This window comes from Bubalus bubalis, chromosome 3 (genome assembly GCF_019923935.1).
Source record: "Bubalus bubalis isolate 160015118507 breed Murrah chromosome 3, NDDB_SH_1, whole genome shotgun sequence".
Taxonomy (NCBI): Eukaryota; Metazoa; Chordata; class Mammalia; order Artiodactyla; family Bovidae; genus Bubalus; species Bubalus bubalis.
Window position 1 is genome coordinate 49,183,148 of NC_059159.1, and position 14,493 is coordinate 49,197,640.

Sequence of the window (14,493 nt, forward strand, 5' to 3'; positions counted from 1 at the left end):
TTGCATATCTTATATGGCCTAATGGTGGCGATCATGGCAAGTTAGAAGTTTTCTGACTCCTCTCGGAGGAGACTCCGGGACCCCGGGGAGTAACAGGTGTCTGGAGACTGAAGGGTGGGGGGGGTTCCTGGACTTGGGGTTCGCTTCTGAAACTCCCCTCCACCCTCCTCTCTCGCACCCACCCGCCCGCCCCCTCACCCCCTTCTTTCTCTGTCCTTGGAAAATGGTGTCCAAGCTCACGTCGCTCCAGCAAGAACTCCTGAGCGCCCTGCTGAGCTCCGGGGTCACCAAGGAGGTGTTGATCCAGGCCTTGGAGGAGTTGCTGCCGTCCCCGAGTTTCGGGGTGAAGCTGGAGACGCTGCCCCTGTCCCCTGGGAGCGGGGCCGAGCCGGACACCAAGCCGGTCTTCCACACTCTGACGAACGGCCACGCCAAGGGCCGCCTGTCCGGAGACGAGGGCTCCGAAGACGGGGACGACTATGACACCCCTCCCATCCTCAAGGAGCTGCAAGCGCTCAACACCGAAGAGGCGGCGGAGCAGCGGGCGGAGGTGGACCGGATGCTCAGGTAGGCGCGGGCCGAGGTGCGGAGGGGTGCGCCTGAACACCCGGAGCCCTGGGCCCCAGTGGCTGAGCCACACGGCCCCCGACTGCTGTTGCCAAGCCTGGTTTCCACCAGAGAAGTCCCCGGGGGGCGCTCCGCTTCTCTTCCAACACCTGGACCCCTCCCAGCCCCTCAGTCGGACGGCCCGAGCCCCGAAACTTCGTGAATTCCTGCCCAGCCCAGCGCCCGGGACCGGCGGGGCCCTCCAGGCAGTGTTGGGGTTCGGCCTGGGAGAACCGAGCTTGCAGAGCCCTTGCCCACGCGGCCGAAGGTGCGAATGGGCGCAGTGAAACCTCGGCGATTCGCCGGTGCGGAGGCTCCGGGCCCGCAGCAACCCCAGGCCACAAGCAGTTCTCCCGGGGAGCCGCATCTGCGGAACCGGCCTGGGGAGCCGCGTCCTGCGGCTCTCCGCAGAGGGACCGGCGGCTCCGGGGCAGGGATCTGGGGGGCGCCTTCTCCGATGGGCACTCTCGTCTGCAGCGCCCGAGCAAGGCCCCGAGGTTATCTGGAATCCCCAAAGCCCGTTTAGATCTGCGAAAGGAAATGCTTGCACGTTGTCGGGTTGGAGTGGACTCGCAAGGGGCAATGAAACCGCGTCTCTAGCAAGCGAGGAATCAGTGCGTTCAAGCCTCGGGTTTGCGGTGGATTTGGTGGGAGAAAGGAGGGCGTTCCCGGATCTCGCCGCTGACACCCCGGCGTCCCCGAGTAATCCAGGCAGGCCGGTCGCCCGGCCGTCTGTCTCCCGGCCCCGGGTGGTTTGCTAAGACTTTCTGAGCGACCTAGGGCTTTGACAGCTTGTTACTAATTATCCAAAGAGCCGAGCGGTTCCCTTAGACCGCATGTCGCTCCTAGCCAGGCTACTCTGGGACCGAGACCCTCGTTTGGCCTCGGACCCTCAGCTCCGCAGTCCCCAGGCAAGGCCAGGGCCGGAGTCGCGCCCAGGACCGGGGCAACCCGGGTCACCCGCCCGCAGTGGCCGTTTGGGATGCGTTATGACCTTGCATTTGAATTTGCTACCTGGGGACCCGGCGGCTTACTCTCTAGCAAAACAATCAGGGGAATTTCTAGATTTTTTTTTTTTCTTCTAACTTCCCGAAAGTCTGTTGCTACAGTTAGTTCGTAGGGTTTGAGGTTCTTTCTTGCCTGGCGGGTTGCCCCCTTGGCGGCGGTTTCTCCCCCGCCCGGGCTAGGGGTGCAGGAAGGTGAGAGGGGTCAGAAGAGCGGCTGGGGCGCCGGGGCGGGCCGGAGATTGACCCCGGGCCGGGAGGAACCGCCGATGTCCGGCCGCCCGGCACCGGGGCCCGCGGGGCCTAGGCCCATCCGCCTGGCCGCAGGCACCCGCCTTCCAGCGGGGTTTTGGAAGAACCTGGGGCGTCCCTCGGCACCCAGCCCCGCGCCGGGTTAGACGTGGCAGAGATGTAATATAAACTGAAGCACGTGGAGTTAGGGTGTTATTAATTTATTTCTATAAATCATCAACAGAAAGATACACAAAAAGTCGTGATTAGGTTGAACGGAGAGGCGGGTTATTCATTGGTGAAGTTGTAAACGCGGCTTCGAGAGGGAAGGAAAGCAGAAAGCGGACTAGCGAGGCTGTTCGCAGCTCCCAGCACACACGCACCTGGCTGACCGGCCCTCCCAGGAGAGCCCCCGCGCCGCCCCGCGCCGCCCCGCGCCCCGCGCCTGACCCGGGCTGCCCCGGAGGTCGCCGACACCGCAGGCCGGGCGGGCACAGAGCCAGGCCCGGCCCTGGGCTCCGGACCTCAGCGCTCTTCGCTGCGCAGAGCTCCGGGCTCCAGGGGGCGGAGAGCCAGGCTAGGGGGCCCAAGACCCCCACCGGGGGCGGGGGTGGGGAACACACAGGCCAGGCCCTAAGGTTTCTTCTCCTTTCCCCAGCGGCTGCTAACTTCCCTCCCCCACCTTCAGGAGTGGTCAGACTTGATTAAAGTAATTTTTCAAGAAATCGCTAGCGGCCCCCAGGTCACTGCGCAGTTGGCTGCTACACGCCAGAGGCGCGCACTCCCCTTTTGGTCCACACTGCTCCGCTAAGGCGGAAAGAGAAGAACAGGACAAGTCACTTTGGGGAGCGGCTGGCCGCTCTTTCCATCTCCAAGAAGAGAGAGACGGGGAAAGCGGGTCGGGGCTGCGCGCTGCCGGTTCCGGCCCCGGCTCTAGGCTGGCGCGCGCGGTGAAAAGTTGGAAAGTTGGTTGCTCCCCAAGAAGCCCCGGTGGAGGCTTCTTAACGAAGAAATCGCGGCGATCGGAGCCGGGGTCCAGGGCCTCTCGGTTCATGGCATTGTTTGGAAAGGAGCATGCTGGGCCGACCAGGCGGGCGCCGAGGTCGGGCGCTTGACACCTGCGCCCTGAGGACAACGCCGGGCGCCCTTCTCCCGATCCGTGTGTTTACCGGGGTTGCGAACCCCAGATCACTGGCTGTATTTTTAAATTTCAAAACGTAACCGACTCTTGGGGCCCTTCCCGGTGAATCCATGAGAATTCTGTGGTCGGAGCTATAAAGGTGTAACTACGCCATCTTATCCCCAGGCTTTAATGCGGGCTGAAAGATTTGCTATCATTTATATGGTTTCCCTGGCCTTTTGTTTTTTGTTTTAAACCTTTTCAGTCGTTAAGCTAATTCACTTTTTCCACGGAATTATTTGCTCTCGGAATATTACACTATTTCAGTTAGGTTTCTTAAACACACAAAATAAATACTAGTAAAAAATTTAAACAAAACCAAAAATGTTAAAGAATCTGTCGAAGCAGCATTACCTTTAAAAACCCAGATACTTTTTCTAACTTTGGAAGCTGTTGTTGATATCTGTTGAAGGTGTTTTTTTACCCTAAAAATACTGTGCAAGTATTTAGCAGAAATAAACTTTTAAAATGAGTGCTAATGTTTACACGGGCATGTTCAAAATGTTACATTACTTTCCTCTTACTCAAGGTGAATTATCCATATTTGAAATGGATGCAGTTCCTCATTTTTTGTTCCTGTTTTTACTTAAATATTGTTGTATTACTTGGAAGTACCTTTATAAATACTTGAGATATTAAGCTATATGTAATTTTGAGTTTGCATTTATCAAAAACATCTCTATCAAAACTTGTGTTCTCATAAATTTAATATCAAAGACTTGCTAAAATAATCCCAATTTTTCAAATGCTTACAAAAATCTGTTTAATTACTAGGTTAAAAAAATTCATGACACAAACGTGATTGTAGTTGACATAGACATCATCTAGAAATAAATCACTTATTTCATCTTCACCTATATCTGGTTTTTTGCCCTCTGAAATTTTGCTTATTGTTACCTCTGAACCTAATTATTCCCTTCATTTTTTTCATGTTTTATCAGGCTATTATATACATCAACCGTAAGGGGATGCTGGGGTTTTTTAAGTTAATCATGTAGCTGCCTTAAACAAATAATATATATGGATCTATTGTTTCATGAATATCTTTGTTCTATATTGTGCACTCTTCTCTTAATTTTTGTTTTCAATTAGATTGCTCACTTTTCAATAAGCAAGAAAAGATATTGGCAAAGTTGAAAACGTTTGGAATAAATTAAGAGGCACTAATACAGTGTTCTAAAGAAGTTTTTTTCCATTACCTGTGTTTATGAATGAAATGAACTTAAATGAAAAGTTTAAGTTCTTACCCCAAGCTTGAAATTTATGAGAAAGATTAACTTCCCGACACTCTTACCCTATCCGAGGAGACATGTAAGAATATAGAAAGAGAGTGGCATTTGGAATCATTCACATCTTATTCAGAAATTGAAATTATCCATCTGTCTGTGTGGTCTTATTTGGGAGGCGGGGCTGTGAAGAATTTTTTGTTTTAATTTTATTTGCCTCACGTCAGTGCAGTGATTCCTCAGCCCCCCAGGAGAGGAACATCATTTCTTAAAAGTTTTCTGAAACTCTGAAAACTGTTTAACATTTGGCTAAGACGTCCTCCTTGCTTCTCCGGAGGTGGTCACTTATGTTTTACTGCCATTTTTTAAGCAACAAGTGGAGACGCCCATCCCAAAGGGAGGTGATGTGGAAGAAGTCCAGGTGAATCTAGAGATGATACCTCCTATCGTGGGGATCAACCAGCCTAGTCACAAGCGAAGGACACCTCTGCTCTTCCTTTAAAATCTCTCACATTCCAGCAAAGTGCAGGAAAGCAAAACAAACAAACAAACAAAAACGTAAAACAAAAACAAAAAGAAACACCCAGGAACTTTTCTTTCTGCTTCCAGAGAGAGAGTGCTGGGCTTGCTTTCCTATTACTGAAGCAAGGAAATCATCTTCCTCTTTATTCTCCCCATCTCAGTTGAAAGGGATGGAGTGCACTATATAGGAGCTTTCATCCCCTCTTTTGTCCAGGCTCTATTTCGGCCTCGCCTCTCTCCCCAGGATGTAACTTGGGCAGGAGGAGAAATAGGGGAAGGTCAGAGTTTTGCACAGAGTTTAAGGAAAACCTCTAGAAAGAGGATATTTGTCCCCGACCTCTTCCACCAGCATCCTAACCCTCTGCTTAATCTGTCTAGCGAGGACCCGTGGAGGGCAGCCAAAATGATCAAGGGCTACATGCAACAGCACAACATCCCTCAAAGGGAAGTGGTGGATGTCACCGGCCTGAACCAATCACACCTCTCCCAGCACCTCAACAAAGGCACCCCCATGAAGACCCAGAAGCGCGCCGCCCTGTACACCTGGTACGTCCGAAAGCAGCGGGAGATCCTCCGACGTAAGTGCTTTCAACCGGCCTCTGCCTCAGCCAAGACTGACCTTTGCCCTAACTCTGACCCCTGCGCGATGCCTCAGTTTCCTTCTCATCAACAAGGTCTGCGTGGCACTTGGCAAATAAAAGGAAGCTGTCAGGTGGATTTGATGCCCTGCAATGAGTTGGCTTATGTCATTTTCTTCTCCAGAGATGCCCTAGTCCCTAGCCAGTCGATCTGACAAGCCCATTGGTGTGTGTAGCACACCTTGAATATTTTGGTCCCTGCTTCCAACATCTTTCTCTTTGAAACCAAGTAGGTAACAGCAGAATATTGAACCCAAAGTAAGCCAAGCATCTTCTCGCCTTGATCCATGACCATGGATCAGACTTTCCAAGGAAGACATTTAGTAGCAATCAATAATATCTGTCACTGTTATTATTATTTTCCTTCTCTCTTGAAGAGTATAAAAAATAGAAGGCATTCGTACATATAGATATGTTAGGAACTTGACTCTGTTGTTTGGGAGGATGGGGTTGGGGGCGGGTACAACTGAGTTCTGAAGCAACTTAAGATGCTTACTCACATTTACCAAAATCGGTAGAGCTTTGAGACCCCAGCTGGTGAGCCTGTCAGAGGAAGAATCTGCTTCTGGCTAAGGCAGGACTCAGTAAAAGCATCTGCATCTGCAACTCTGAGTGATGAATTCTTATCCTTCCCATTGTCTTTCCCAAATTTCCTTTCTGTCCCAAGATTTCTTCCACGCAATAACCCTGAGAGATTTTTGTTTCGAAGGCTAGGGAAGTTTGAACTGCATTTGAATGATAAGAGTATCAGTGACCTAGTGTTTTTATTTTAGGAAAAGTGTACTTTTACATTATATTTTGATTATTTCAATCCAGCCCTTTTTCTAGGAAAATTTTATGTAAGTTTTCGCTCTTCCCACATACTCTCCTCTGGGCTGTGGGCTTCTCTGTCTTTGTTAAGATATGAGTTTCCACCACTTTCTGGGCTGAGTTTTTCCCCTCTTACTAGAGGACTACTTTTTAAAATCACTCTTGTTTTCTGTCACACACTGCCCTGAAGTGATGGTTTCAGTATTTATTGTCTCAATGTCCATGGGCTGGAAAGGCCTTCAAAATGCAAGGAAAGGGTTGGGGGTTCACCTTATATTGCAGTGATTTGCTCTTTTGCTGGTAGCATTAGAAAAGTTGGAGCTTCCCTGGTGGTTAGATAAGTAGGTTATAAGAAGCACAGTGAGAGGAAGAGGCCCCTTTTAAACTCTGTGATGATCCACCATCCATGGTGACTATGTCTTTAAGAATTTGTGTGTCTGACATGAAGCAACTCTCTGTAATTCCTGTAAAGCCCAAGAAAAAATCTTCCGGAGCCATAGTCTCCCAAAGGCCAGAGAACCCTTGGGATGTGCTTTCACTCCAGTCCAAGCCTCAGGCATCATCTCCCATTTGAGTTGCCTCTCTGTGTTCTGTGGGATTTCCCTCAGAAAAATGGAGGCAGGAAAGATCAACCAAAAACTTCTAAAAGATAGAAGTCCCAGAAAGGTTCTCAAGATGCTTGAGAATGACATTTTGCAAAAATGTATGACCATCTCTGCAAAGGATTTTTCAATTATTGTTATTATTGTTTTAAAGTCCCATGAGACAGAAAGCTTAAGAAGCATCCCTTCACTCTGTAAATATTATATGGGCACCTATGAGGTGCCAAGCACTTGTTGGCCTGTGAGATACACAGGTTCTTTTCTCCAGGGACTTACAACCTAGTGAGGAAGATGAGATGTTTGAATAAATAATGATGGCTTTCTAAAAGGTGTTATAAAAGTGTATGCAAGGGACAGCCAGAGGAATTGCTAAATTGCCTAGAGACATCATGGAGGGCTTCCTGGAGGAGGTGTCATTTGAACCAATTCTTGAAGGTTAAATCCAAGATATACTAGCACTGGATGAAAAATAGAAAGAGAGGTGAATAAAAGAAGGACACAAGTGGACAAGTAACAAGTGACAAGTAGTAAGAGAAAATCGGGAGAATAAAAAACACACATGATAACAAATTTTCATAAGAAGCTAAAAGTAATAAGTGGTAATATTCATGAGCCTATCTTCACAGATAGAATCTCCTTGTCCAGACTGGCTCATGAGCCTATAAAGAGGTTACTGATGCCATCTTCTCCAAGTTAATTTTTATGGGCAAAAAACATTTTCTGGGCACCGCCCCCCGCCCTCCTGCCATTAATCTGGAAAGGAGTAGGGGAGAGTTGATGGTGGGTGGAGAATGTGTGGGAGTCTGGTTCTTCAAAAAGGGCAGCCAACAGCCAGAGGCGGCCCCTACTCTGTGGGCAGCTGCAAGTGTGTCTCACACCCATCACAGGCAGAACTTCAGGAGTAGGTTCTGTGACCTGCACCCAAGGCCAGTTGGAAGGTTTTCTGGGTGTGTGCTTTGGGTTTGTTTTTAGTGAGAGGTGATGTATATGGGGCATCACCATCAAGGGTTGTGAGTTCAGCGTCTACAGGCTAGGTTCACATCCTGGCTCCTGCCCCTGCCTCTAATGGGTCTGAACCTCAAATTTCTTCATCTGTAAAATGGAGATAACAGTTCTTCCTAAGAGAGGTGTGAGAGTTAGTTGAAGGGATACATTTGGAGGACTTTGTATAATAACCTCACTGTAGAAATGGTTCTTTACATGTTCACTGTGATGACAGGTTATCTCTTCACATCAAATGAGGAACCTTGTATTGATCCTGGGTTCTTGCGATTATCCGTAGTGGCTTTGGCTGTTATTCACAACTCCACAGGACCACAGGGAGGAGAGGAGACACTGAGACAGACATCCACTGAGCAGGGGGCTTCCTTCTCCCCACTCTGATTGTCCCAAACTCCCTGCACTTAGATGGCTGCCGTGAAGACCAAATCATACGGGAATTGTAAAAGCGCTTTGAAAAGTAGAACTTCCCTGGGAATCTGGATGACCATCATTGTCGTCACCATCATCCTGACCAGGGGCATATGTTCTAAAAGACTCTTTAGGGCCCTTCAGTCCTCACCAGGCCCATTCCACAGGCAGAGAAGCCAAGGGACCAGGAATTGTAGAACTTGGCTGGGAGCCTCATTATCCCATGGAGTCAGTGACTTCCTGCTAGTAGATGTGGCAGAGACACTCTTAGGTATCTAAAGGAATTATTGGGAACCAGTGAAAACAGAGCCCAAAGTGGCCTGAGAATCTTCCAAAGTGGATGGGGCTCCAATCAAGGGTTCCAGTAACATGTTCTGTCTGTCTACCAAGGACACAGCTTGTTAACTCGGCTGATCAAGAACTAATTAAACAAAGGCCAGCACTACTTGTATCGGGGGTCTAGGTTTGTTAGGGACCCACCACTACTTGATGGGCCAAAATGGAAACGGATCTTTAGATCTTAGCAAGTTCCCTATTGCTGGAGGTAGGTAGGTGGAAGGCCACACGCTAGGGTGTTATGCAGAGGATTCAAGCTGTGGCCTGACTTTGGACCTTGAGAGTTTTCTGAGACGTGCAGGAAGGACTCCAGGAACCAAGAAAGAAAAACATCAAGGTCCAGAACACGGGGACCAGGAGTTAGGAAATGAATCTGTTATGGGTCCTCGCTCAGCAGGGTGCTTGGCCTCTCTGCTTGGTCATCTGTAAAATGGAGTTAATACCATGATGAACTCTGCTTCATGCAGATGTAAGGAAGAGAGCAAGGAGGCTGCCTCTTTCATGAGTAAATATCAAATCTCATTGCAGCCACAGAGGATCACCACTGGGTGATTGGTCATCTTTCATTCATTCAATCAAAATATATTGAGGGTCATGATATGCCTGGGTCCTGGGAATTGGACTGTCAGGAGGCTCCATACCATCTATATTTACTTGTCTCCAATTCTTAAAACACCATTCTTAAGAAAGTCCTGTGTTTGCCATCTCTTGCACTTCCCATCTTTCAAATGTGTGGGCAGGTGTGTAAGACCTTTCCCTCTTGGGCTGTTCTCCTCATAAATGGACTTCTGAACACACACACACACCATTGCCTTTGAGATGATTGAGCTCTAAAGAGCTGCTGCTTCTTTTTCCAATACAAAGGTCCGGTTACATTTATTTCAAAGCAGTAGTCAAAAGGTTTGGGGTTTGGGGTTTTTCAAAGAGCATAACATAATGTGGGTCCCTAGGATCTATGAGTGGAGAGAGCTATTTTCAGCCTCTGAACATTTTGTCTAAGTGCAAGCTGTACCTTTTAGCATTTTTCCCTCTAGACCTGAGACTTGGTGGAACTCATCTCCTTGACACAAGACTTCAGGATTCAGAGTGTTGCTTCATGTCTGAGAGCCAGCGAGCCAATGAAATAATAATAATAATAAATTGTCCTGAGAACAATGGTCAGCCACGTTTGAGCTCCTCCAAAGAAAGGAAAGGGGTTGGTTTTGGTGGAGCCAACAGAAATGGGCAGTGAGGAGCCTGGGGTGAGCCTGCCCCCACCCGTGTATTCCCACCTATAGTTAACAGCAGACCCCCAAAGCTCAGAGGAGAGACATAAGGGTATTTTTGTCCGTTGATCTGTCTGTCTGTCTGTCTATCTGCTGAGTGAAGGCTACAGACCCTATCAAATCTACTCCTTTCTCTTTTCAGAATTCAACCAGACAGTCCAGAGTTCTGGAAATTTGACAGACAAAAGCAGTCAGGATCAGCTGCTGTTTCTCTTTCCAGAGTTCAGTCAACAGAACCAGGGGCCTGGGCAGTCCGATGACGCCTGCTCTGAGCCCACCAACAAGAAGATGCGTCGCAACCGGTTCAAATGGGGGCCCGCGTCCCAGCAAATCTTGTACCAGGCCTACGACCGGCAAAAGAACCCCAGCAAGGAAGAGAGGGAGGCCTTAGTGGAGGAGTGCAACAGGTAACGCCACCGGAAGCTCCCCAAGAGCAGGCGGGCGAGCACAGGGGCCTGAGCTCCACCCCTCAGTCCTGGAAGGTTGAGACGCTAGTGAGTCGCTCCGTCGTGTCCGACTCTTTGCCACCCTGTGGACCATAGCCCGCCAGGCTCCTCTGTCCATGGGGATTCTCCAGGCAAGAATACTGGAGTGGGTTGTCATGCCCTCCTCCAGGGGATCATCCCAACCCAGGGATTGAACCCAGGTCTCCCACATTGCAGGCAGATTCGTTACCATCTGAGCCACCAGGGAAACCCACTTATCCGGCTAAATCGGGCTTTCCCAAAGTGTGTCCCGCAGAACCCTCATTTCAAGTCATTAATAAATCAGTCTAAGAACCATCATCTGCATAACTTTCTCTTAGGGGGTCACAACGTGCATTCCTATATTAAAGGCTCTGAGAAGTCCTGCAGTCAAGAAACGCACTTCACTTTGCTGAACTGATTGTTAACCAGGGGATGTCTTTCTGTGGCATAGCCCTAACTGTTATCCCAGGGAATGATGGAGAATGATGGTCTAAAATATGCCAATGAAGGGAGAATCATGCGTTTGATCCCCCTACAGACCAAGGGAAAGCTATTCCTTAGCCACAGACTGGCTTTGGTCGAGACCAAATGTTGGTTCAAAGGGAAACTTAGCAAGAGAGCAAGAACTGGTCAGAATTCCCTCCACTCTGTCCACACTGATTAGAGTTGTTTTTGTAGAGTTCATTTGTTTTTAATGACATGGCATTTTTTTTTAAGCTTTTATTTTGTATTGGGGTATAGCCGATTAACAACCAACGTTGTGATGATTTCAGGTGAACAGTGAAGGGACTCAGCCATGCATATATACATGTATCCATTCTCCCCCAAATCCCCTCCCACCCAGGCTGTCACATTTTAAAGAAAACCATTAGAAAATCCTCTATATATCCTTTAGCTTCATTCCTGCCCCATCTGCTCTGATTCCAACCTTCGCTTTTTAAAAAATCTGCTCTTTGCTTTGGCTAAGACCTGTGGGTTCTCTCTGTCTCTGGGCTGGACCACTCTGGCAGGGAGATGATGCAGCTAGGGAAGTCTGGCAGGGGCCTGGGGAGATGAAACCATCCGCCCAGATGTGTCACAGAGTCCTCAGCTGTGCTCTGGCCCCCACTATGAGAGGGAAGCCCCCCAGTATCCAGTGGTGTCTAAGAATCTCTCCCACGCCTGGCCCTGGGGTTTCCTCAGAGATGATGACTGGAGACCAGCTGTCTCTGCTGTGTCCTCATTTATACCTCACCCAGCCTGCCCTTTGGAAGGGATTCCTATTATGTGACTAAGGAATCTGGCTTCCATGGCACCTTTGTGGGGTGTCCAAACCCTGGAAGACCAGAAGTCCATTCAGAGTGCTATGGAGGGGCTCAGACTAGGCCAGCAAACGAAATGGTCTTTTGTAGGACAAGAAAAATAGTCACATACGGTGTCAGGAGGCTCACCTGGACCTTCCCCCTGAGATGCCTGCCCCTCACCTTCCTCTCTTGTTCAGGAGCCACACCAAAGGCTAAGCCCCAGACTTCTGGGGCAGTGAGCCTGCTCAGAACCTGTGTTCCACCCTGCTCCAGCCATCCAGCCATCTCATCAGATAACTACCCAGGCTGGCCATTTCTCAGGCTTCCCATACTCTATCCTTGAACGCTTCACACTCCTTGCCATCACCCACCCCCCGCTCCATGATAGTATGCATATGTGCTCAGTCACTCACTCATGTCCAACTCTTTGTGACCCCATGGACCGTATGTTACCTCGCTAGGCTCCTCTGTCCATGGGATTTCCCAGGCAGGAATACTAGAGTGACTTGTCATTCCCTTCTCCCGGGGATCTTCCTGACCCAGAGATCGAACCTGAGTCTCCCATCTGACAGGCGGATTCTTTGACCACTGAGCCACCAGGGAAGCCCCCCGCTATCGTGTACCTGGGGCCAAATGCCAGGGGGCCTCCCCACCGACCACCCTCACTTACCATCTCCCCTCTCTCCTGTTCTCAGGGCAGAATGTTTGCAGCGAGGCGTCTCCCCCTCCAAAGCCCATGGCCTGGGCTCCAACCTGGTCACTGAGGTCCGCGTCTACAACTGGTTCGCAAACCGCAGAAAGGAGGAGGCGTTCCGGCAGAAGCTGGCCATGGACGCCTACAGCTCCAGCCAGACGCACGGCCTGAACACCCTGCTCTCCCATGGCTCCCCCCACCACCAGCCCAGCACCTCCCCTCCAAACAAGCTGCCAGGTAAGCAGGGCCCAGCCCCACCGCTTGGCAATCCGACCTTCTGGCTTCTCCCCCAGGGGTCTCATGATGTCTCAGAAAAGGAAATGCTTTGGGACGGTCCTAGGGCTGACTTCCTTCTGCTGCTGAACAGTTCTCATGAGAATTGCATGTAGCCATGGTCAGATTTCCTCTGCATCCTTGCTCGGCCTCCAGGGAGCCCTGCTCCCCGTTCTTCTCCAGGCTCTTTTCTTCTGTGTGAGTGTGTGTGTGTGTGTGTGTGTGTGTGTGTGTGTGTGTGTGTGTGGCTGCTGACTCAGCAGGTCAGGGCCGCCACCAGATGAGACAGAGCAGCCTGTCTTGTTGGTGTGCCGTGTCCACACCGCCGGCAGAGGGGTCACCCGTTCATGTGCATCCCCAGGGCTCTGTCCAGCTGCAGCAGGAGTCGTCCAGGGGCCTCTGGGCAAGGACCCCTCTGCTTGGGGACATCTGTGCGCTCCCAGAGTTAGGGTAGGTTTGGTCACATGAAACCTTGGCAGTGATGAGTTGGTCAAAATTGGCTGAGTACCTACTGTGTGCTGTGTGTGCCAGGCCCCGCCCGGCCTAAGTGAGAATGCCCCTGTTCTGGGGCGTGGGCTTGTCAGGACGGAATCCCACACCTTCCTTCCTGGTGGGAGACCACCCCCATGTGCTGAGGGCCACGTGGGTCCTTCTGGGAAAGCTGGCTTCTTCCCAGTGTGATGAGTTTACTGAGGTTGGTGTGGTGCCTGTGTAGACAGAGCGTGGTATGGTCTACTGCCTGCTCAGGGAGGGGTCTGCAGACGGAGTCGAGCACCACTTCCAACTCTGGGGATGGTTCTAAACTGCTCCGCACCCTCACCAGCTGGTTGCCCTTCTGCTGGGAGAGGCCTGAGACCGGGGACCTGACCTGAGTGCCAGGGCACTGGCTTGGAGCCCCCACCTGGCCCATCTGCAAGCATCCATTCTGCACTGTGCCCCCACCCCCCACACCACAGGCATGCCCTCCTCAGGGGTCTCTGTCCAGCGTGAAGCCTGGGCCAGGGAGGGGCGCTTTTCTGGGTGCTGTTGCCTCCGAAGGGAAGAGCTAAGCCACATAGGAAGAAAGTTCGGGTCACTCCTGAGAGGCAGAGAAGCCTGCAGATGATCACTGGCCTGATGGCAAAGTAATGCAGCCCCTCTGCGGTAGTAATCCACAGAGCTGGAGCTGAGAGCTGCGGGGGGCGTGGCTGGGGCAAGGGGCGTTATTGAGAAGACAATGGCCATTGTGCTGGGACCTGTGATCTCCACACCAAAGTCAGGGAGCCTGCAAGCCAAACAAAGGCCCAGTGGCTTTCTGACAAGCTGGGGTTGTGGTGAGGTCACCACGGGGTCGTCGGCTTAGGCATTCTGTATAGTGACAGGAGACCCAGAGAGGCGGGGCTGGAGGGGCCAGAGCAGGTACTAGGGCCTGGGCAGAGGGCCGGGCAACACAGTCCAAGACACCACCGATCGATCGGCCTCAGAAGGCACGTTCCACTGGACGTGGATTCTCCAGAGTCCCTGGAAGTTGAGACTGTGTTACGTATCAGGGAATGTTAGAACTGGGAGGTACTCGGAAGAAGGAAATTGAGGCCCAGAAAAAGGTAGTAACTTAGCAGAGTTCCCCAAGGTGATGGTAGTGGAACAAGGACTAGAACCCAGGGCTATAGAATGCCACCCTGTACCTTCCTACAGCACAGACACAGGCTGAGTGCAGGCACCAAGCTAATGATGAGTAAGACATGCGTCCCTGCCCCTGGGGGCTTCTGGGCTAGTTGGGAGGCTGGCGTGGAGAACTGCCAGGGATCAAGTTTATCTTTGAGAGTTTTGTGCCCCTTTGTAGGGAGGAGCTGCTATTTATGGAACAATAATTATGGGCCACTGTATATTTTTAGTGCCTACCTTTCTCTCTGCCTGAATTTTAACTCAGTTCATCAAGATGGTCCACACCCACCAGGGACTGATTC

General features: G+C 50.7%; 1 protein-coding gene across 4 annotated transcripts in view; it reads left to right on the forward strand.

The window, feature by feature from the left end:
- Window positions 1-92: 92 nt before the first annotated feature.
- Window positions 93-14,493, forward strand: part of HNF1B (HNF1 homeobox B) — a 61,289-nt gene continuing 46,888 nt past the window's right edge. For 2 of the 4 annotated variants that reach the window (XM_006065501.3, XM_006065502.3), the window contains exons 1-4: window positions 93-567; window positions 5,148-5,347; window positions 9,973-10,237; window positions 12,276-12,511. In XM_006065501.3, the coding sequence (XP_006065563.1) occupies window positions 224-567; window positions 5,148-5,347; window positions 9,973-10,237; window positions 12,276-12,511 (1,045 nt within the window). In that variant the 5' untranslated portion in view covers window positions 93-223. The remainder of the gene's footprint in view (window positions 568-5,147; window positions 5,348-9,972; window positions 10,238-12,275; window positions 12,512-14,493) is intronic. The other 2 variants (XM_006065503.3, XM_006065504.3) reach the window with 1 other exon arrangement.